This window comes from Pseudorca crassidens, chromosome 13 (assembly GCF_039906515.1).
Source record: "Pseudorca crassidens isolate mPseCra1 chromosome 13, mPseCra1.hap1, whole genome shotgun sequence".
Classification (NCBI taxonomy): Eukaryota; Metazoa; Chordata; class Mammalia; order Artiodactyla; family Delphinidae; genus Pseudorca; species Pseudorca crassidens.
The window spans coordinates 42631300-42653288 of NC_090308.1; the positions used below are offsets into that span (position 1 = coordinate 42631300).

The 21989-nt window shown below is 38.6% G+C and overlaps 2 protein-coding genes across 3 annotated transcripts in view; one reads left to right on the top strand and one right to left on the bottom strand.

Moving 5' to 3' along the window:
• ROS1 (ROS proto-oncogene 1, receptor tyrosine kinase) overlaps window positions 1–20738 on the top strand; it is a 90373-nt gene extending 69635 nt beyond the window's left edge. The window contains 5 exon segments of the mRNA XM_067702895.1: window positions 572–669; window positions 890–1093; window positions 2120–2254; window positions 10432–10595; window positions 18193–20738. Of these exon segments, the coding sequence (XP_067558996.1) occupies window positions 572–669; window positions 890–1093; window positions 2120–2254; window positions 10432–10595; window positions 18193–18503 (912 nt within the window). The 3' untranslated portion in view covers window positions 18504–20738.
• DCBLD1 (discoidin, CUB and LCCL domain containing 1) overlaps window positions 1–21989 on the bottom strand; it is a 246495-nt gene that overhangs the window by 211376 nt on the left and 13130 nt on the right. For both annotated transcript variants that reach the window (XM_067702268.1, XM_067702267.1), the window contains exon 2: window positions 592–722. The gene's annotated coding sequence lies outside the window, so the exon portion shown is untranslated. The remainder of the gene's footprint in view (window positions 1–591; window positions 723–21989) is intronic.

A 21989-nucleotide genomic window follows, 5' to 3' on the forward strand; every position in this document is an offset into this window, starting at 1 on the left:
GAGTATTGCTAACAATTTCTATGGGGCCCATATGGAGAACAAGCCCATTGTCATGACTGACATTATAGCGTGACATTGGGCCAATAATTAAACTGATTAAACTATCATCATTACTGCTAATGAGAACAGCTACTATTTATTAAGTGCCTGTTATGTCCCAGCTAGATTACATAGCTTATCTCAGATCTGACACAGTTAGTATTATTGTTCCCATTTTACATATGAGAAAATTGCTTAGTGAATTAAGCAATGTGAGCAAGTTCACACAGCTTGTAAGTAGCAGAACTAGGTTTTAAACTAGTCTGTTTGATCTAACACCCTGAGATCTTGCCAATAAAGATTCTATATTGCTTCTGCTTACTAAAGAGAGTCTTATTTATGTATATTTTGGTAGAAAGCATATAAATGTAGTTCTTTTCCTCTTTGTTGGAATTCTTTTACCATAACTAAAAATTCCTTTAAAATGTCATATATATGTGTGTGTACATGCAAATATATGTGGCCAAAAATATACATATATATTTTGTGCAAACTGGAAAAGTGCCTGTAATTTTTCTTTTATTTCTTACAGTTTCACGGTCCTTTACTCACCTTGGTTGACCTTGTAGACCTTTGTGTAGATATTTCAAAAGGCTGTGTCTACTTGGAGCAGATGCACTTCATTCACAGGTACAGTGACCTTCTGGATAAAGAGTTCTTATGAAGATTGGCACAATAATCACCTGTAGTTTGGGTAGAATATACAAGATAATTAACATTTTCATTCCTTCAAAATAGCAATAGTTTCTGTTAAAATCTCTCTTCTCTACAGACCTCCTAGTGTTACTTGTCTGATCTCTGGAATTTTATTATTATTAGTATTATTATTAAAGTATAGCTTCTGCCATAGGGATCTAGCAGCTCGGAATTGCCTTGTCTCTGTAAAAGACTACACTAGTCCATTACGGATAGTGAAGATTGGGGACTTTGGACTCGCGAGGGACATCTATAAAAATGATTACTATAGAAAGAGAGGAGAAGGCCTGCTCCCTGTTCGGTGGATGGCTCCAGAAAGTTTGATGGATGGAATCTTCACTACTCAGTCTGATGTATGGTGAGCTTAACAGGACACAGAGAAACGTGGGCAGAACCATCCAATGCCCGAGCCAGAAGGGATCTTAAAAGGTCATCTAGTCTTGTTTTTTACGTGAGAAAACATAAGACCACAGAGGTTAAGTGATTTGCCTCAAGCTAAAGTGAAAGCTGGTGGGCAAGGAAGGGCTATTCTTGGGTCTCAACAGTTTATACCTCTCCCTCCAATTAGTTTTGATCCGTTACCTTACTGGTGTGTGTGGAATAGATCCATTTATTTCAGATAGCTCACTACTCTCCACAAGTGCAGAGGCCATGACTAATAGGAATTGGTGCCTATGAATTAATGTCCAAGTATGTGTCCAAATGCCTACTATTTTGGGATGTTTGGTCATTAATTTATACACAAAATTTAAATCATGGATCTCAGAACGATTAGGACATGAGGGAGGTTTGGAGAGCTCTTTATTATTTGAATAGAACCCCTCATTTCTGCTTGTTGACCCCAAACTTTTGATTAGAGCTGCTCAAAATGTAAAGATTCATCCAATAACTTTTAAGCTGGACTGGACCTCTGCAAAACTGGGGATGAAATAAAGTCGGTCTTCAGTGTTGTCAGTTTATATTCATGCCTTCCCTCTCCACATTTACTAGCACTCAAACTCAGGAAGAAAGGTGAAATGCTTTCTTGCTCACCCCTAGTGTGTTTGCATAATGAAGCTATGGAAGTCATAGGTAATGGAGGTCCGCAGTGCAGATTCAGCCAGGGAAGAGGAGCACAGTGTGCGTGTGTGTGTGTGTGTGTGTGTGTGTTTGTGCCCCCACTAAGCCTTCCTATCACCTTTGAAGTGTTGCTAGTATGCAGTTGCTTGTTCTCTTTTTCTTGAGGTCAACTTGCTTTTAAGTCTCCCATTTGCCTTTTATGGGGCCAAAAATGCCAATCACAAAGTAGACTCTGATAGCCCCAGGAATAATTATGTTGGAAAAACTACTGTAAACATGATGTTTCTAATATGTATAATTAAAGCAAACTCTTTAATATATTTAGGTCTTTTGGAATTTTGATTTGGGAAATTTTAACTCTTGGTCATCAGCCTTATCCAGCTCATTCTAACCTTGATGTTTTAAGCTATGTGCAAACAGGAGGGAGACTGGAGCCACCGAGAAATTGTCCCAATGATCTGTAAGTTAATCATGTTCCATAAGTACCCAAGAACAAAAACATGCACACAGGCAATCACGTGCCTCATTGGTATGGTATTTTTAAATAAAAACTGAATGTATATATTTGTATATCTTATGTAAAATGTAAATTATTGTGGCACTTAATTTACTAAATACATGATGGTTTCATGTATTTTTGGTTTCATGGCTTTTTATTTATATATATACATGATATTTCATTTCAGAAGCAAAATCTAGAACAGCAGAATATGTTTATACTCTAGGTTAAGAGAATTCTAATAAATAAATAAAAGCTCTTTGTGTATATGTGTGCGTGTGTGCGTGTGTGTGTGTGTATTCACATATATACTTATTTCATTTTGGAAGATCTAATTTGACTAACATCTTAACCTGCATATTAAAAGGTTCTATTAACTAGGAATATATTGTTTAAAAGTTGGATTGCTTTTGTTGATAAAGCTGATATTGGGATATAATACTGCTAAAAATTATATAGGTTGTTATCTATTTATGAACTTCACACGAAGTGGCTATATAAGTATTAGTGACTTTATCAAATTGATCCTGGCAACTATTGAATTCTAATAGATTTGTGATCTTTGGAACAGTAGGTGATTTTGATCTAATTATAAAGGAAAAACAAGCCAAGTAATTTTGCTGGGTACTAATCTACCTTCTTGTGAACAACCTTGGCAGAAATATCAAGTCTTGACACTTTTTCTAAGAGGTGTTTTACCCAAGAAATTTCTAAAAGAACATATAATCAACAAGTATAAACTCCTCTGTTGTGTGCACTACACCATGCTAAGGACTGTATGGAATACAGAGGTGTTTAAACCGAAGCCATGCTTCTTCAGCATCTCTGAATGTATTTTGAAAGAAAAGACACACACATGGAACAGCTGGATAACAAGCCAACATGTAATAAAGTGCTAAACTGCGTGGTACAGACAAGTGCAAAAGGAATTAGCAGTATGCGGATACACACCATGATTGCACTGCCTTGCCTATGCTGTGTTATTTAGAGGATTATTCAGACTAGAGCCAAAGATGATTAAGATCTGGGCACCTTGGCTGGATGTTCTATGGGTGAATGTTTTTGTATTATTTAAATCTTCCAGCTAGAAGAAGATTGGAATCACTGTCTGTTTCTGTTTAGCTCTTATAGCCTCTGGGATATTTACAGAGGATCAGTTATACACATACCTGAACAAGTTTGGTGGCAGTGTCTAAAAGTATGACTCATGATCCTTTTGGGGCAGATGGGAAAACTTCTAGAAGTTAGGACTAAGAAAGTTATACAAAATTTGAAAAACTTTAGTCTAGGGCTTGAGGAAAAAAACCCAGCATACCTAGGTATAAAATACATTTTAATTAAATAGTTAGCAAACTAATCACTGTTTTGCATCTCTTACACATCTATTGACCACTCAGAAAATTTCTCCCAAATTTCAGTTGCACGAAATTTTCCTTGTGCTGTTAGAATTCTATTTGGCATATCTTCCCCTCTAGAGGGTAATGTACCTCATCATAATTAGGCTCTTTTTTTGGATAGGCACTCTAGGAATCAGTCACTGAATTATACGTTTTGACTTATGTGTTCATTTATTTTGTTTGGGGAAGAGGGAGGTGGATAATTAACTGCCCTATTGTGGAGAAGAAAAATGCGGGTATGTTGAACTTTGCTCTATCCAAAGGTATCCAAAAATTCAATTAGAAGGAGGAGAAAGAAGGAGTGCTAGAAAAGTTCTAGAAAAATATTCCTGATTATAAGTGGAAAAAGATAATATTCTATATAATTTTACCTTGAATAATTATTCAGTTGGATACATTATTGCTCTAATTTTCTAAAAATATAGTTTCCTTGAAGCTAAAATTTCTGTTGCTGATTTTGAAGTTCATTTGAACATCAGTAATTAAAAAGTGAACAATGCTCCAAGCCCTCTAAGGGCTGCATGCTCCAGATCCCTAGGAAGGGTTAACGACCCATGGCCAACCAGGAAGACAAGCTGTGCTAAGGAAACGGAGCTCTCAGCGATGCCATTCAATCTGTCCACGGCCTTAAGTTGTCACGATAAAGATTAACTACTCTCCTTAGAGTACAGAGGGAACTGATTTTTATTTGAAGCAGTTCTCGGAGATCATAGGCCCAGCTTAGAGGGTTGAAAGTCTGTGCTGAGCCAGGCTGCACCTTCTATTCACTGCTTAAATACTCAGCACCTGGATGCTCTCTGGGTCAGGTGAGTCCATAGATGGCTAGCTATTAATGGAATGTGAGAGTTCAGAGCATTCCTGCCCTTCTTTCCATAGCCTGGGATGTACGGTGCAAAGCCCAGCCCTCAGCATTCTCTTCAGCTTTTAGTTTGCACAACAACCATAGCACTCTCAAGAATAAACGGGATCAAAGGGCAATCTACATCAAGTGAGAGAGCTCTTTCACAGGTTTCACGGGGGCAACTGAAATTACTGGAGAGTCTCTCAAATGACGGAGGCGACAATGGGAGAACATGGAGGCTCACCACCTTATTTTTACCCCTTAAGAATATGTATACCTAGACGCTAATTGATGCTAACTGGGTCTTTCCGGGATTGGGTATTTTAAAATCTGTATTTTACGTGCTGTGCTTAAATACTTATAGAAACTCATCCCCTTAATACTGAAAGATGCCATGGAGTTTTCAACTGTTGAATTTCAATTGCCTTACGAATCCAAGGATTTTACTCATAGAGACTATTAATGAACATGGTTAATGAGGTTGTGCTATCGTGGAAAAAACTGAAGCAAAGAGGAGTAAAGGGGTTGGCATAGTGAGTGGAAGAATTTGAACCGGAACACTTAGCTAAATGAGACATTTCAAGTATAGTGTGTGAGTATCTGTTTAGAGGTAGAACAACCAGCCCAGGTAAATTTTAATAAAAGTGAAGGAGCTGTCAGTTTATTTAGACTAATATGCTTGAATATTTGTAACTATAACTTGGTACAAGTATTTAATTCATGATACTGAATTGTGACAAGTATGTATTTGTAAGGAAAGACCCCTATGCCAAAGATACAGCTGTTGTTAATTTACCTGAAAGATATGCATTTTTCAGGATTGATAAAATTTTAAAAGCCTAGTCATTTATTCCATTGTCAGCTTAATGCTGTTTAAGAGCACAAGTTTTACTCTTTACTTTTAAATGACTACTGCTTTATAGAGCTCCTCTTTTCTTAATCTAGGGCAATCCAGTGCTCATTTGGCCCTGGATAGTGGGAGAGAAAGGTTTTAAATACCATCAGGTCAATTGTTTTTGCCATCAGAGAGTTAAGAGTAATGATGGACTCAATGTAAATTAAAGCCTCCATAGATGAAAATTAGGAATATCTGATTAAATAACTTGCACAGATTAAACTTTTGGAGGGGAGTGTGAGTGGGTGAAGTACAGAGTGGCAAAGGGGCGACTGTATGGATGGCTTCTCTCCCCTCTCCCTCCGTCCTCCTCTCGCTCCTTCCTTCTCACTAAATCATCTCCATTAAGTGTCTTGAATACTTTGTAGAATGAGGTGGGATATAAATAAATAAACTAGAAACTTCATAATTGAAATATGACAAGTCTTGAGAGATTCAATGTATCCTCTGGCAGTATCTCAGAATCGCAACTTTCTTTTTAGAAGGGATAGGCTCCCTGTGGCAAGTTACACTTCACTTTCTCCTCTCACCTCTTAGGACAACCCTAAGATTCCCATCAAGATTCTACTTTAACTACTGGTTTAAACTCCATGATCGAATATCAGTTACATGATGTTATTTCAGAGTCGAATTGTCTTTCACTGAGTTCTCTGTCATCCCTGTTTCTAAATGTCACAGATTATAAAGAAATATGTAAAAGATTAGGTTCTTAGCGATGATTCTAATCTTTAAAAAATAAAGCCAAGTTTGGCACTCCATATCCAGAATGTAAATTCCTTGTAATATATATGAAAAGTCATCAGATCAATACTGAAAAACAGACCAATATTAGGTTTCTCCATGATACTCTGATATTGAGTATTAACTCTGACCTGAGGTGCTTGCAAGAATGAAAGAGATGGAAGTGGAGTCTGCATGCCATATACAGATACAGCTATTTTAAATACAATGCCTATGATGATTTCTGCGTCATTGTCACCTAGCAATTGAATATTTTCTTACTCCCGCTCCACTGTCATTGTCTTAGTCTAACACCATTATCTCTCACCTAGTCTTCAATAACTTCCTTCGCTTCGTCCCAGCTTACTGGACGTATATTCACTACCAAATGTGAAATAGATAGCTAGTGGGAAGCAGCCATATAGCACACAGAGATCAGCTCAGTGCTTTGTGACCACCTAGAGGGGTGGGATAGGGAGGGTGGAAGGGAGACGCAAGAGGGAAGAGATGTGGGGATATGTGTATCTGTATAGCTGATGCACTTTGTTATACAGTAGCAACTAACACACCATTGTAAAGCAATTATACCCCAATAAAGATGTTAAAAAAAAACACAACTTCCTTGCTTCCAACTTGCCCCTCTACCATCAATTCTCCACATATATCAACTAGAGTCATCCTTTAAAGATGTAAAGGTCATGCCCACTTAAAAACCTTGGACAGCTTCCATTGCACTGCCATAAAATCCAGCACCTAGCCTGGCCCTTGATCTGTGTGATCCTCACCTCTCTGACCTCATCTTTTATACTCTCCCCCTCAATGACTGCTCTACAGCCACACTGGCTTTCCTTCATATTCTAAAATGTGCCAAGCTCTTTCCCAATTTAGGAATTTACACATGCTTTTGCCTCTTCTAGTGTGTTCCCTGACTCCCCACCCAGTCCCCATGACTAGCATCTTATTTTCCTACAGAGTTCATTGGCTTAAACATCGCCTCTGCAGAGGGTCCTTCTATAAGCAATTTGCCAAAAATGTTCCATCTCTTATTAGAGCTCACATCTGTTTTCTTTAGTACTTTTTTTTAGAACTTATAATCTGTAATTGTATATTTATCTGTTGATATGGTAGTACTAATATTTTTAAATACTTCCCAGTTTATGTTTCTTTAGCAGTCTTTCTCTCTCTGCCCCCAATCGGCCTTCTAGATCCAGAAAGTAAAAAAGAGAACAGGTACTTGACCTTTTTAGTGAGTCAGTAGACTTGGAAATGAAGCTTGGAGGAGAGAGAGGGTTATCTGTTGGGCTGGCTAAAAAGTGTCTTTGATTTTTAAGTAAAAATAACAGACACATTTTTCATTTTTACCAAGAACTTTATTGAACACTGTATTCACCCTCTTATTCCACTACCTTCTGCCATTTTTCAGGCAACTTAATAATTCCATCTTCCCAAAACTTATCTTTTTGAGCAAAGAACTGTTCCAGGTGTCTTTTACAGTCTTCCAGGGAATTGAAATATTTTCCATTAAGAGAATTTTGTAAAGACCAAAATAAATGGAAATCTGAAGGCACAATGTCTGGTGAATACAGCAGATGAATCAGAACTTCCCAGCCAAGCTGTAACAGTTTTTGCCTGGTCATCAAAGAAACATGCGCTCTTTCGTTAACCTGATGGAAGATTATGCATTTTCTGTTGACTAATTCTGGACGCTTTTCGTCGAGTGCTGCTTTCAAGCTGGTCTAACTGGTAGCAGTACTTGTTGGAATTAATCGTTTGGTTTTCCGGAAGGAGTTCTTAATACAGGATTCCCTTCCAATCCCACCATATATACATAACCTTCTTTGAAGACCGGCCTTTGGTGTGGTTGGTGGTGGTTTATTTCGCTTGCCCCACGATCTCTTCCATTCCACGTTATTGTACAGTATCCACTTTTCATCACCCATCACAATTTGTTTTAAAACCGGAATGTTTTTGTTACGTTTAAGGAGAGAATCGCATGAGGAAACACCCTCAAGAAGGTTTTTCTTTCTTAACTTACGTGGAACCCAAACATAAAAGCGATTAACATAACCAAGCTGTGGCAAATGATTTTCAGCACTTGATTTGGACATTTTGAGTATGTCAGCTATCTCCCGTGTGGTATAACGTCGACTATTCTCAATTAATGTCTCGATTCGATAACTATCAACTTCAACTGGTCTACCCGACCCTGGAAGCATCCTCCAGCGAGAAATCTCCAGCATGAAACTTCACAAAGCACTTTGGACACATTCGATCAGTCACAGCACCTTCTTCATACATTGCACAAGTCTTTTTTTGCGTTTCGGTTGCATTTTTACCTTTCTTGAAATAATAACGCATAATATGCTGAAAATGTTGCTTTTTTTCCTTCCACCTTCAATATTGAAATGGCTACACCAATTTTGATAAGTCTTTTTATAATGCGCGCTGACGTGACAGCTGTCACATACAATCTAACAAAATTGTTTTGAATGAAGTTAAAGACAACTAAGTGCTACTAGAGCCACCTTACGGAGAAAAACAAACGAACCTTTTAGCCCACCCAACAGACTCCTTTAACTCCTTGTTAGCTTGCTAAATGCCAGGTGTGAGCAACTAAACCTATAATTCTATATAAGGATAGTCTAATAAAAAAAGAGGAATTGAAGAGAAACTCAACTCCTTCTAAGCCCCGGGCAAGTGTAGGAAGAAGAGACCTTAACAGACAGAGGTAGGAGGATGAAGATGTTGGATATTTAGGTCTCGAAACCTCTGTAGGCCTCAGATAGATTAGGTGCGGGTGACACTAAGCACAGGGAGCAACTGCCCACTCCTCCCAATTTGGCAGGATGGCAAGGAGATCACTGAGCAGGGGATCCCCCACATTGACATGGACACCCAGCATCATGAACAGGGTAGGATGGCATGTCCAGACAGGGAACATGTAGCTTGCCCTTCTAAGCCTCCTTTGTTTCCTGTGTAGAGTGAACATTTTGTTGAAGGCTGGAGATTCAGCCGAGGAGCATCTTCGGGCATGCAGCAGAAACAGGAAGGGATTTCCTGGGCCTTGTCAGCAGATATGGGACATGATGCCGTCTCAGAGGCCTGCAGCTAGAGAGAGAAAAGGGGGGGCCAGTTCAGGGAGAAGGGCCAAAAGAACAGGTTAAAGGGATCATAGACTGCAGAGAGCAGCCGATGCCTGCAGGATGGACCAGACCAGTCACTCCTTATGGAATTCCTCATCATTCCATTCTGAGACTAGAGAAGGAGGGCACAGTGGGGTCCAAAGGATCCTTCACTGTGCCAGTACAACTCACAAAAGACTTTCACCCAACATAAATCCTGATGCCACCTTGGAGAGGAAGACAGAGGGAGTAGGAATAGCCTAAAGATAAGAGAGACTGAGTTATTATCCATAAAAGACTGAGGATTACCTAAAAAGGGTGGTTTAAAATATTGGAATGGGCTAGGTTATAAATGGCATTGTACTAATTTTCTTCTACTAGGTGGGGCTTTGAGAATTAGTTAGAGAACTATAAAAGAGCTACATTTTCCCCCTGCTCCTATGAGTTGTAGTGGATAAATTTTGTCTCCCTCTTACGTTTGCTATATATATCGTATGAGGACAGGAGTGACACTGCCACATCTCTTGCTCTTGATATACTGCTCATATATAGTAAGTGTCCAACAGATCTGCTGAATGAATGAATGAACATTAGTCAAGAGTTCTGCACAGACATTTCTTAGACAACCATTAAGGAAAAGAGAATGTTCAACCAGCTATCTATGTCTAGGAGAACTGAGTCTCTTAATGAACCTGGCAGTGTAAGGAAGAGTAAAAACATTAGAATTGGATCTGATTTCTACCCCTGGTTCTGCCACTAAATATCTGTGTGGCTTGGAGTAAATCTTAGATTTTGTTTCAGATATCAGTGTATGAATGTAAAATTTAATCTCAGCTTCTTCAGTAATTTTTATAGCTGTTAGTTTCCTAATGGGTTCAGTAAACATTTTCCAACCATCTATTTACTATCTATTTATTTAGATTAATAACTGTTGAATGTCAGCTTTTCAGAAGGAAGATGTTTTCTAATAAACGTAGTTATACTGCCAGCCACTATTATATAAGAAACAAAAGCTTTTGTTCTGGTTCAGTTATATTAATTATGGAAAACTGGCAATACCTCAAATTCTTTTCCTTCTGAAATGAACTTACCTGGGTTATCAGTAATGGGTACCTAGTCATATCCAATCACTATTTACTTCGTGTCCTTACCCACATATCCAGGTGGAATTTAATGGCCCAGTGCTGGGCTCAAGAACCTGACCAAAGACCTACTTTCCATAAAATTCAAGAACAGCTTCAGTTATTCAGAAATTTTTCCTTAAATAGTATTTCTCAATGCAGAGGAGAAACAAACCCCAGCGGAGTCATAAATGAAGCCTTTGAAGGTAAGTTTGATTCTTCTTCAGAATTTTTGGGTTTTCTCTACAGTGTGAACTGAATAAGGTTAAAATGGGATGTACGTGGAAGACATCTTACAGTGCGTAAGAAGAAGAATATACTGGCACCATCCTCATAATCAAGTATTTATTGTACTCCTCTTTGAAAATAATTTTGATTTGTTCATTAAATTAAAAAAAAAGAATGGTATGGCCCCTGGATTTATAATTTCAGATAGTAAGGATGAGAATTAACATGTTAGACTATATTTTCATGAGGCCTGTTCTCTCCGCCCTCCACCCCTCATGCCAGTTTGCACCTCAGTGGCAGAGTTGAGTTAATTATAGTTGATGGTACATTATCGTCACTGGTCTATGCAAGACTTCTCTTTCATTTGTTTGTTTAGTCCCTTTATCTCCATATTCCTCTCCTGTTCTATTTCCTCCCTCCACCTGCCAGGCAGCCATACGAATGTCTTTAATGTGTATCTTTTAATTTGTTGTATATTGTATGCATGGATACTATCGTGTTATGTAATGCTTCTTTTCTTTCTTTTTCATTAAGTACTGTGTTTTTAAGAGTCATCCATGTTGCTATGTATATGTCTAATCTGGTGCTTTTAACTGCTACTTAGTTTGCTATGATTATTGTAGTGGGTCACACCTTGCTAAGGTCTACTGTGATTCCACTACAGTATTTTGGTATTAAAACACAGTAGTCACTTAATTCATTTCCAAAATCAGATTTACAACACATTTGCCTAATTGGCTGCAGAAAAATAAATTTTAAAACGATCCTTTCCAGCTGCTCTTAAACTTCATCCCATTATTAAAAGTTCATAGGACCCTTTGTTTTTTTTCAAATGCAAACATTCTTGCTTAGAAATAAACCTGGCAAGATTGACCATGACTCAGAATCCCTCAGAAATTAAGACTCTCCGTCTCTGCACTGATTGATTACACAATGCTGATGGTTGCCCTGGAGTCATCTCTCTACAGTGAGACCTTCACCGTGAGTGATACACTTGACTAATAATGGCAGGGAAAAATACGAAGCCCAAGGACGAATATCTGCTTGTCTTGTTTGCTGTGTTTCTGACTATACATTTTGAGTAACTTTGGATCCATGACATGAATGGAGATAAGACTCTGATCATGAGACTTCTTTAACACAAACAGCTAAGTGACAGATTGGAAAGGGCTGTGCTTGCTTTGAGCATGCGTCCTGATCCTTAACAGAATAAGCCTTGTTAATAATCTCACATTGGCTCTACCTGCCTTCTCATCATGGAACCGAGCTCATTCTAGGAGTGCCAATGGTTGAGCCCTTACGAGTTATAACTGCAAGGCAACCCCACTTTTCTGGAGGGTTCTATACGTATACCTGACTGTGTGAAGATCACCCAGGTTAAGAAAAAACATATCTATAAGCCATTCTGCATACAATAAAATCCTTCTCATTTTCTAAACGTTTGCTTAATGTATTCCTTTGAATGAATATTTGAGAAAATTTAAAAAATTATTTCAACAGATACCTGTTGACTTTTGTGCAAGGCCTAGTATAGTGGTAAGCACCTGAATTTAATGTGTACCATTGGGATGCTTTAAAGAAAAAGAAGAGGCAAGAATATTTCTTTCCCTTGAGAAACTATAGAGTCAGTTTCTTTAATCTTGTATGTAATGTTTAGTAGTGAGCTGTTCTTCTACTGGTGATTTTAAAAGTTGTCCTTGTCATAGGACTGTGTCTCTATCCACAGGAAAGGTGAGTGTCACCAGTCTACTACTGAATAATACTGTTTTGCTCAAGCCATTTGAATCTGCCCCTGCTTGGCCTGGTTCTTATTGGTTGTAACTTCACATATGGAAACTTTAGAGGAACAACAATCTGGGGTGGTTTGCCAATATGTAAAATGAAATCTTTTGTTCCTGAGGTAGATGAATGGCAGTAAGTGGGTTGAGTTGATTGCAGAGATGTTTGAAAGGCAAGCAGAATGTGGTTTTGCTTACTGGGCACTGAAAGCATGATTTCCTTACTAAATCACTGCTCTGATCTCTAGAAGGCAAAGCTTAACTACTAAGCCTCTGATTCAGATTTTCTTGTGAATATCATTTTTGTGGCCTTTATAAAATGAAACACAATCGTCATCTTCTTAAAGGTTTAAAAAAGAATTTTTATGTTATTTTACAATCAATCAAAAAAGTGACTCCTGATCCTTTCCAATTTTTCTTCTAACTTTCCTAGTAATTAATCTCTGTAATAGTTCTTGCTATATTATTTTTATAACTGTATTTAAAGATCTTTATTAGAAAAGTAATTTATGTTTATTGTTTAAAAAACATATAAAAGTATCTAAGCAGCGTAAAAAGTTAGTCTCTTACTTCTTCCCTGTCCTTACTCCCCGTGCTAGCCATTGTTTGTGATTTGATTATATACTTCCAGATATTTTATATGCATATACAACTATTTACAGATATGTTCATTTGTGTATGTTTGTGTACATACACACTGGCTGGTAGTCTAGAGGAATGAGTGAGATGTAGATTCTCTGGTCAGTTCTCCACCATTTTTCTTTTTTTTAACAAATGAGCTTATTTTCGAAGATTTGGTGAGCAGATGATTTTAAACTACATCTTCTGCCAGAAGCCAGGAGGCATTCTGTTGCCATTGAGAGGGAATTCATGTTCTGTGGGAGTCCTGCGGCAGCATGCCAAACCTACACTGTATGGCAGAGGGAGAGTCAATAAAAGCCACTGAGAGGTTAATCCTAAACTGAGTCCTACAGAGGGGTGAGAAGAAGGTATCTCAGGATAGAAGGAGCAGTATGTAGAAAGTCAGGGAATAATAGAGAATGGGGGTTCACAGAACTGCAGGTAGTTTATCACACTTGACGGTGGGAAATGGCAAGTGATGAAACTGGAGGAACGGTGGTCACACTAATCACATAAGAAATGAAAATTAATGAAAGCTGAAATAATGAATGATGACAGGTATAGAAAGAAGGATATGGAAACCAGACTTACCACAGGGGTAGATGCTAGAGGATTTGGCATCTAATTGGGTGAAGAAGAGAGAGGAGACGATGGTGAATCCCAGTGATTTGAGAAACTAGGTGCAAAGCCATGCTCTTCCCAAAGGCGGGGGCACAGGAGGAGGAACAGCTTTACGCATGTTTGGTTTGAGCTGAATGTGGGAGAAATGAAGAAGCCCAGTATTCAGTTGGAAATACAGGTAGTTGAAGTCAAGGGTGTAATTGAGGTTATTCAATTAAAGTGTATAGAATTAGAAGAGAAGTAAACAGTGGATGGCACCCAGAAAACGGCCAATATATGAGGGACTGACAAAGAAAGATGATGGGCACTGAGAGGAGAAGTCAGAAAGGGAAGAGGAAGGCTGTCATGGAAATCCAAAGGAGAGAGGCTCACAGACTTGAGAGTGGTCAAATGCTGCAGAGATAAAGAGTTCCATAGGGTTGCGAGGAATTTACAGTTGACTTATGTTATATTTTAAAATTCAACTCCTCGCTCACGGAAGCCTTTCCTTCTAATGAGTACAGACATTTTACATAAAAATTACGGAGGCTGTCATAATGGGTGTTAGAGGGCCTGAGAGCTTAGTTTTACCTTAGGGTCTACCAGAAGTCTCCATGAACCCTTAAGAAAATCCTTTCACCATGTAGCATTACCTAGTTCATCTATGAGACCGAGGTAACAGTACATATAGAGAACAAAACTCTTTTTGTGAATGGCTTTTAATTGCAGTATTAGTTAACTTTATTTTAGCACTTTTTTATATATCACTTGTGCTATATAAATTTAACTCATTAAATCCTCACAATAGCCCTATGAAGTGGGCATTATAATATTACCGTTTTACAGCTGAAAAGATTGAGGTTAGTAACTTGCTCATGGTCATCCTGCTGAATGGGGCTGGAGTAGGACTCTATTCTAGAGTCTTTGCTCTCATCCTTCACAGAGACGTGGCTATGGTTAGAAAACTGCTCCCACACTCTCCCCACTTTGTTTTCTTTGGTATGCTGATTTATTTAGGTGCTAAGTTGTTGAAAGACTGAATTAAAATTCTAAATAATATTAAAAAAATAGAGAAGCAGACATAATGAGGCAGAATAAGGATGCAGGAAGAGGTTAACAGGGAATATAATCAAACTCTGATAATTTAGATACAAACAAGTAGTTCTGCCGTGACAGATATAGAATTTTGGTACAAGAGAAATTCACATTCTGAGATTTACAATGAATGTAAATCCTGATGATAAGGAATAGAAAGAGATACAGGGATCACCAAAAATTTTGATAATTCGATGTGACTGAACAAAAGTGGCAGAGAAGGGCTTCCCTGGTGGCGCAGTGGTTGAGAGTCCGCCTGCCGATGTGGGGGACACGGGTTCGTTCCCCGGTCCGGGAAGATCCCACATGCCACAGAGTGGCTGGACCCATGAGCCATGGCTGCTGAGCCTGTGCGTCCGGAGCCTGTGCTCCGCAACGGGAGAGGCCACAACAGTGAGAGGCCCGTGTACCACATAAAAAAAAAAAAAAAAAAAGTGGCAGAGAAGAGAGAAGAAATAGAATGAAAAGCAGAGTTTGCATATTTGCAAAGGATAGAAATCATGGAACAGTCTCTTCAAGGCAAGCCTAAACTTAATTACCTTTTAAGTAAAAGAGAATGCATTTAATAATAGTTTGCTGCTTTGCAGACTGGTGGGCATATTTAACAAAACTGCAAGAAGTCTTCTTTGTTATTGTCGGAGGTATGTAAGAAGAGAGGAAAGCCACTGGGAGGACTTTTTTGAAAAAAAAAAAAAGGCATTAGGATTTCAGGGAGCAATAATACCATGCCTATGCTATGGTCCTACTGACCTAATGGGGTGGAGAGGGGATAGAGAGAGAAGATTAGTAACATATCTGGGGATCTAGTAAAAATATCCCAGTGACTTCATCCAAACATTTGTGTAAACATCACCTCATCAGTCCCAGAGAGTTCCACAGGAAACAAATCTAAATGCTCTTCTGCTGTTCTAAACATAGCCAGTCAGCCAGCATATGTCTTGTCTGTAAATATCCTGTCTTACTTGGAAGTCTTTATTTTAATATTTCCCTCTTAAACCAAGGGTTGCCAAGTGCATGCCATCTTTGCTCAGGATCTCTCTCTGCTTTAAGGACCTGCAGGTTTTCTATACAGTAGTTTTTAAACCAAAATAAACAACCCGCCCCATCTCTCATAATTATGCAATAAGAAAATGTACTAATTGCTGAAAGCTTGCCAGGGTCAAGTTACTAAATATTGCCCTAAGTACTATGAACAAATGGAATAGTTAGCTAATGATTTTTCTTTGACATGTTGCACTAGAATTTGTAAAAAGAATTTATTTGCCTTATGTAAAAGGTTTTTTTCCAAATAACTCAATATAGGCAAAAAATTAAATCATGTTTCAGTAGAAAGTTTCCCAATATGCTATTTAATGGACTAAATGTATGGCAGTGAAGCAGCTGATAACATGAGTAGCTAGACCTATATTGTAGGTGTACATTTTTGTTGAAATTCTAAACTCCTTTAGCCTGATTTCTTTAAGCCCTTCAGGAATATCATCCTAGTTTCCTCAGTAATCTGGGCTGCTGGGCAATTTAAAGTTAAATATCCTATTTCTTGCTATCATTTTTTGATATTTTCTATTGCTATTATCATGCATAGCAAGTTATTCTTATGAGTTTCTCAATGGCTATAAGTACATATTGACAATAATCATAACAGTTGGATCCTTCCATAGATATTCAGCACTTAGGCACTAACCAAACCTGACATCTGATAAACTTATTTCTGTGGGGGAGATATTTTACAACACTATCTGACTATTTGTGTGGTTTGAAATATACTAGAATGATGTTTGAACAATGAAGAGGAACATGGGGTGATGCCCAAGAACCTGTGAGCCTGTAGCTCGGGCTTCTTGTTCTTCAGCAGTGGGGGAGTGTCTGAAAATGAAATAAACACCTAAGAAGACAGAGCAAGGACAGTGATTCACATGCTTCTTTAATAAAATAGGCTTTGTAGTTCAGGCTTGGAACTTGGTCATAGGTAGATCCGTTAAATTCCATCAGGGAGGAATAGATGCAATGGTGCTTCCCTTAGTCCTTTGAAATTATTTAAAATTTCCCCATATTAAATAAATCCAGCCTGGGTGTAGGTCAGGGCCAAGCACAGAAGCTTGGCAGCCCGGCAGGCCTCACCCGCACATTTGGATGCTCTTGTGCTGGAAGTAGGAGGAGGAGAAAGGGAAGGACCTGCATCTACTGACTGGAATGTTTCTGATTAGTAAAACGTGATGCTGTATGAAAGGACAGTAATATTTCCGACTGTAAATTTTTCATCCAGGTAGTAACACCCAGAGATTGGAAAGCATTGTTAAAAAGCAAATAATTCCCACAATATACATTTGCATATTTATCTTGTTGACTCCCTAGAATTTTGCGGAATGTTTCAGAAACCCTGCAATTAGGTTTCAACAAGAATTCTTATACTTTTCTAAGTAAGAAGGTCAGCTTCTAAGTAGAGAAAGACAAAATAATATGAGCACAATTGTGAAGAAGGTCAAACTACCCTCTGGCTGCCCATCTTTCTATTGCCAGGCCCACCTCACAAACATGTGTGTCTGGAGTCAGTGCCTCTCAAGGACTCCTGCAGGGCACACTGCCCACCACCTTCCTGTCACACAGCACGGCAGCTCCACTCTCCCCTCAGGGAGGTGAACATGAGGACACAGACTAGAGCCAGACAGTTTAGGTTCAAATTCTAGTTGTGTGACCTTGGGAAAATTGTTAAACTCCTCTGTCCTCAATTTCCTCATCTGTTAAATGGAGATAGTGCCAGTACTGACTTAACAGGAGAATGAGTTAATATATGCATTTCGCTTAGAACAGTGCCTGGTACGTAGTAAGTACTCTGTAAGTATTAATAACAATTATTATTATTATATTTCATATCAGTGCTTATTACCACCCGACATAAATTTAGTTTTGCACTAGTTTATTGTCTGTCTCTCCCCATTAGAATGTAAACCCCAAATAGCAACAAATGTATTTTGTTCACTGCTGTATCATCAATACCTAGGACACAGCCTGGTGTGTAGTAGGCATGCAATAGATATTAGCTTAATAAATGATTAAATTACTTTATCTAAAGAAATACATCTTTAAAGGTAGGTGTTTTAGCTGATGTGGCAAGATGAAAGGGTAAGCACTTCACACAAAAAGGGCTGCCCTAGGGCCACTTAATTCCTGTCACAAAGACCATGACCTGTTTCACCTGTTATGGCAGAGTTAATCACCTCTGTGCTCTCATCACTTTATGTACTCCTTTCTTATATACGCACACATGACCTTCCATGGTACTATTTCTGCTTTCCTACTACACTGCAGTAGCGTCAAGGACAGGGAACATGTCTTGGACTTTTGTGTTCCCTTAGTGGGCATCATAAATATTTGCTGAACCAATGGGTAAGGCTGGTGTTGTTCTAATTCTCATACAGCCTGGAGAGTACAGATAAAGGAAACCAAACAGATGCTAGAATAACTTTTGTATTTTTTTTCACAGATGAAGATGGTCATAGGATTTGTTTGAATTCAGATGACGTTATGTCAACTGCTTTACTGGAAACCAAGAACCAAGAAGGGTTAAACTATGTGGTACTGGCTACGGAATGCAGACAAGGTGAAGCAAATTCTGAGGGTCCTCTAAGCTCCAAGGCATCCGAATCTTGTGGTCGGAGGAAAGAAGAGAAGGAATCACATGCAGACAAAGACATCTGCCAAGAAAAACAAGTGGCTTACTGCCCTCCTGGCAAGCCTGAGGGCCTGAACTATGCCTGTCTCACTCACAGTGGATGTGGAGATGGGTCTGATTAATAGCTCTGTTTGGGAAATGCAGAGTTGAGAGGAACACTCCTCCCATTAAGTAGTTGCTGAAAGAAAGCCTAGTAGAATGATACATGTTGTGGGTGGTGGTCTATGACTCTGAATGAACACAGGGAAGTTCCTGAGTTCTCATCTTGGCCCCAAGAGCCATTTGGTTTTAGTTGTGACAATCCCATACCAACTGTCTAACCTTCAGCAGAATTCTGAGGTGAACCTTTGAGCATTTGGGAAAGCTTAGAAAGACTTATGAGTCTGGAAATGAAACTGTGATTCCTCACCCCGAGGTCCCTTAGGCCACTGCCCACCCTTCAGTCTGGGCTGTAAGAGAAACATCTTAGTTAGATGGTTAAAGACTCAACACTTATGTTTAGGGACCTGAAGGAGGAGGATGAGAAGTGTGCTCAAGGGGCCAAATGAACTACAGATTATCCCAAAAGGGACAAAGGAAGTGACTAAATAACTCTACACATACAGAAGGAACTAGCACCGATGACATGAGAAGTCATCTGGAAAGCTATTACTACAATAAAGTATTGTCCTTAATGACGACTCTAAAATACTTTGTATTTTGGAGACTTGGAACAGTAGCTTCAGTCATAATGACAACAGGACTATGAAGGTCTCTACGTTCTAAACTTAGCATTCCACGATCTTTGGGTCATATAAAAATCACTCTGTGACTTGTGTGCTGTTCCAGAAATTAGCTAATATAAAGATGGTTTTTGTTTGCCATATCTTTTATACATAACATACTTAGGATTACATTTACTATCCAAGTGTCCTTAAAATTAAACATAAATGATTATATAACGTTAATTCAAGCTGTGTGATTTTTAGCAACCACACAAAATAATAAACACCTAAATGAGAACTATTAAAAATTAAATGAGAGCACCTAAATGAGAGCAATTAAAAAATTGCTGCAGAGAAACACTCTGATTTAAAGCCAGTCGTATTTTTGCAGTTACCCATTTAAATCTGAAAGCCTCACATGCTCTAATAGCAACACCAATGAAAGTATTGTGTGTTACTTAGTTGCAGTATACAGGATGTTCACGAGCTATAAAGAACACTTAGATCATAACATTTGCTAAAAACTACTGTGGAAGAGGAACACGTTTGTTTTCACCTTGGATCATTTAGTTCATTTTAAAATCTGCCTACTGCCTGAGAACCTGCACAGATGATAGGCTGTATGATGAGGAACACAGGGAGGTCAATGTGTCAATTCTGTGGTGAACAGCCCCCAAGTAAAGGTCCAGGATTTATGGCCACTCTGCCACATCTGTCATCTCACTGAACAAGGCAGAATATTTTCCCTCTGATCTTTTGACTTTCTAATGGACACTGATCATTCTTTTTGTTAGCCCAGCATATGATGCCCCTTCCTGTGTTGGGGAATTCCTCTACCATTATATTCCGAGTGGAAGCTATGCTCCATTTGCTTCCCTGAGATTTCTCACAGTAAGAAGGCAGGCAAGTGACCCTAGCCCCTACCACTCAGACACAGCCACCATAGGCTTCTAATTGAGAGCGAAGGAAGCAAAGAAATAGGAACCACAGTGAGTCGTCCCTGGTGACGGTGGCAATTGCAGTTGGTCTAGCTCCCAGCATGCAGTGTCCAGGGCCAGGAGAGTCTGCAGAGCAAGTCTGGAGCCTGGTGCCTCTGGCAGCTGGGGAGGCCAGACTGGCCTGGTTCTGCTGTCTGCTTCTGGCCGGGCTCCCTGTTCCATAGCCTCTGAGTTGGGTTCTCAAGCCCTCCCAGGGATTCTGTGACTTATCTCCATAGCCTTTCCCCCGCCCTGTATTTACATTTATTGATTCAATCCTTTAATAATTTATTCAACACATAGTTACTACATGCCACGTTCTGTTCCAAGCACTAGAAATACAGCAATGAACAAAACAAAATCCCTGCCTATATGGAGTGTAGTTCACCTACTATAACTACTAGTGTAGTTCACAGTACTGAGCATTTGGCCAGGTAGCAGTTTCAAAAATAAAGAAAATGGGTAACATGGAGTGTGGTCATCTACAAACACTGGCATTAACAGTTCATCCTGTCCTGGGAGAAGCAAAAGAAATGAGAGATAGGGAAGAGCAGACAGTAGAGGGTCTTAGTGCTAAACCACAGAGTTTGAATTTCATTCTGTAGTAGATGAGTCATCAAAGCTTTTTTTAAAATTATCTCCACAGCCTGTTAATAAATGTTTTTCTTTTAAATCAGCCAGAGTCAGTTTCTGTTTCTTGCAACCGTGACTTTTGCTCTGCCAGTGTCACAGACCTTTATTTTGGAATACACAAAGGGATGAGAAGCATATAGAAGAATTCGATTTTCAGTACAATACATTTGCATTACAATCTGGTAATGCAATCTGGTAATTGTAATGCAAATGATTACATTACAATCATTTGCATTACAATAGAGAAATTTATAGAATAGCTGAGGGGAACGGCCCGTTAAATATCATGTTTCAGCTAGGATATAAGTGCAAATTAGTAGTCCTTTTTTATAATTCATAATGAGTAATATTGGTAGAAATACTTAATGTAACATAAAATAGTGGCTGAAATCTCATAGGGAAATTTATTATAGATGAAAGTAATTGATAAAAATACAAATGGCTGGTAATACTGAAAACCATGTAAGTTAATTCTGGAAAAATTAGATTTTGTAATCAAGAGGGAAAAAATTGGCAATGGCTAAAATTGGCACTTGTTAAAATATGTTCTTCACTAAAAATTAACAGAAGAATAAAACCTTATTGATAAATCTTTTATCTGCAAAATACGACCTGGGAATGTTAGACTTGAGAAAAATAATGGCTCCCAAAGGCAGAAGTTATAATTGGTATGAACGAAACAAAACAATACAAAAGCTGATCAATAAATCTAACCTTCATTTTAAATTGTTCAAGGAAAAGAAATAATCCATAAGATTATTATGGTTTAACATTGCCAGTTGAACAAAATTTACCTGGATAAAATTAATGTGTTGCTATAATTCTGTTGAAAATGCTTTATTCAAAATGTCCTGGAGAAAAGAGCCTGTCCCTGGTCTCAGATACCCTCTGTGTTGCTTACCCATCCTGGTTTTCCCTGGCCTATTGGAATGTTCTCACCTATTCTTCTCTGCTGATCTAAATTCCAGTCTTCCTTTAGGATCAGTTCATATTCCAACTTTTTGGAAAGGCTTGTCCCTAACTCCCTCCCCTCTCACTTCTCAGAATTACTGTTGCCCTTGTCTTTATATCTCATTTGCTGGCAACTATATGTATTCCTGTTCTATTTCTATGTATTTTATCTACTCGAATAAATTGCAAGCTTTCTGAAGACAGGGTGATGTCTTTTAACATTTTATACCTTTAATCTAAAGTAAGTATTCATACTTAATGGATGAATTGGCTTTCTCATCATCCTTTTCCAATACACTTCACAAGTCTTCACTTTTGGCTCATGGAAGGGATGCCAGAAGAT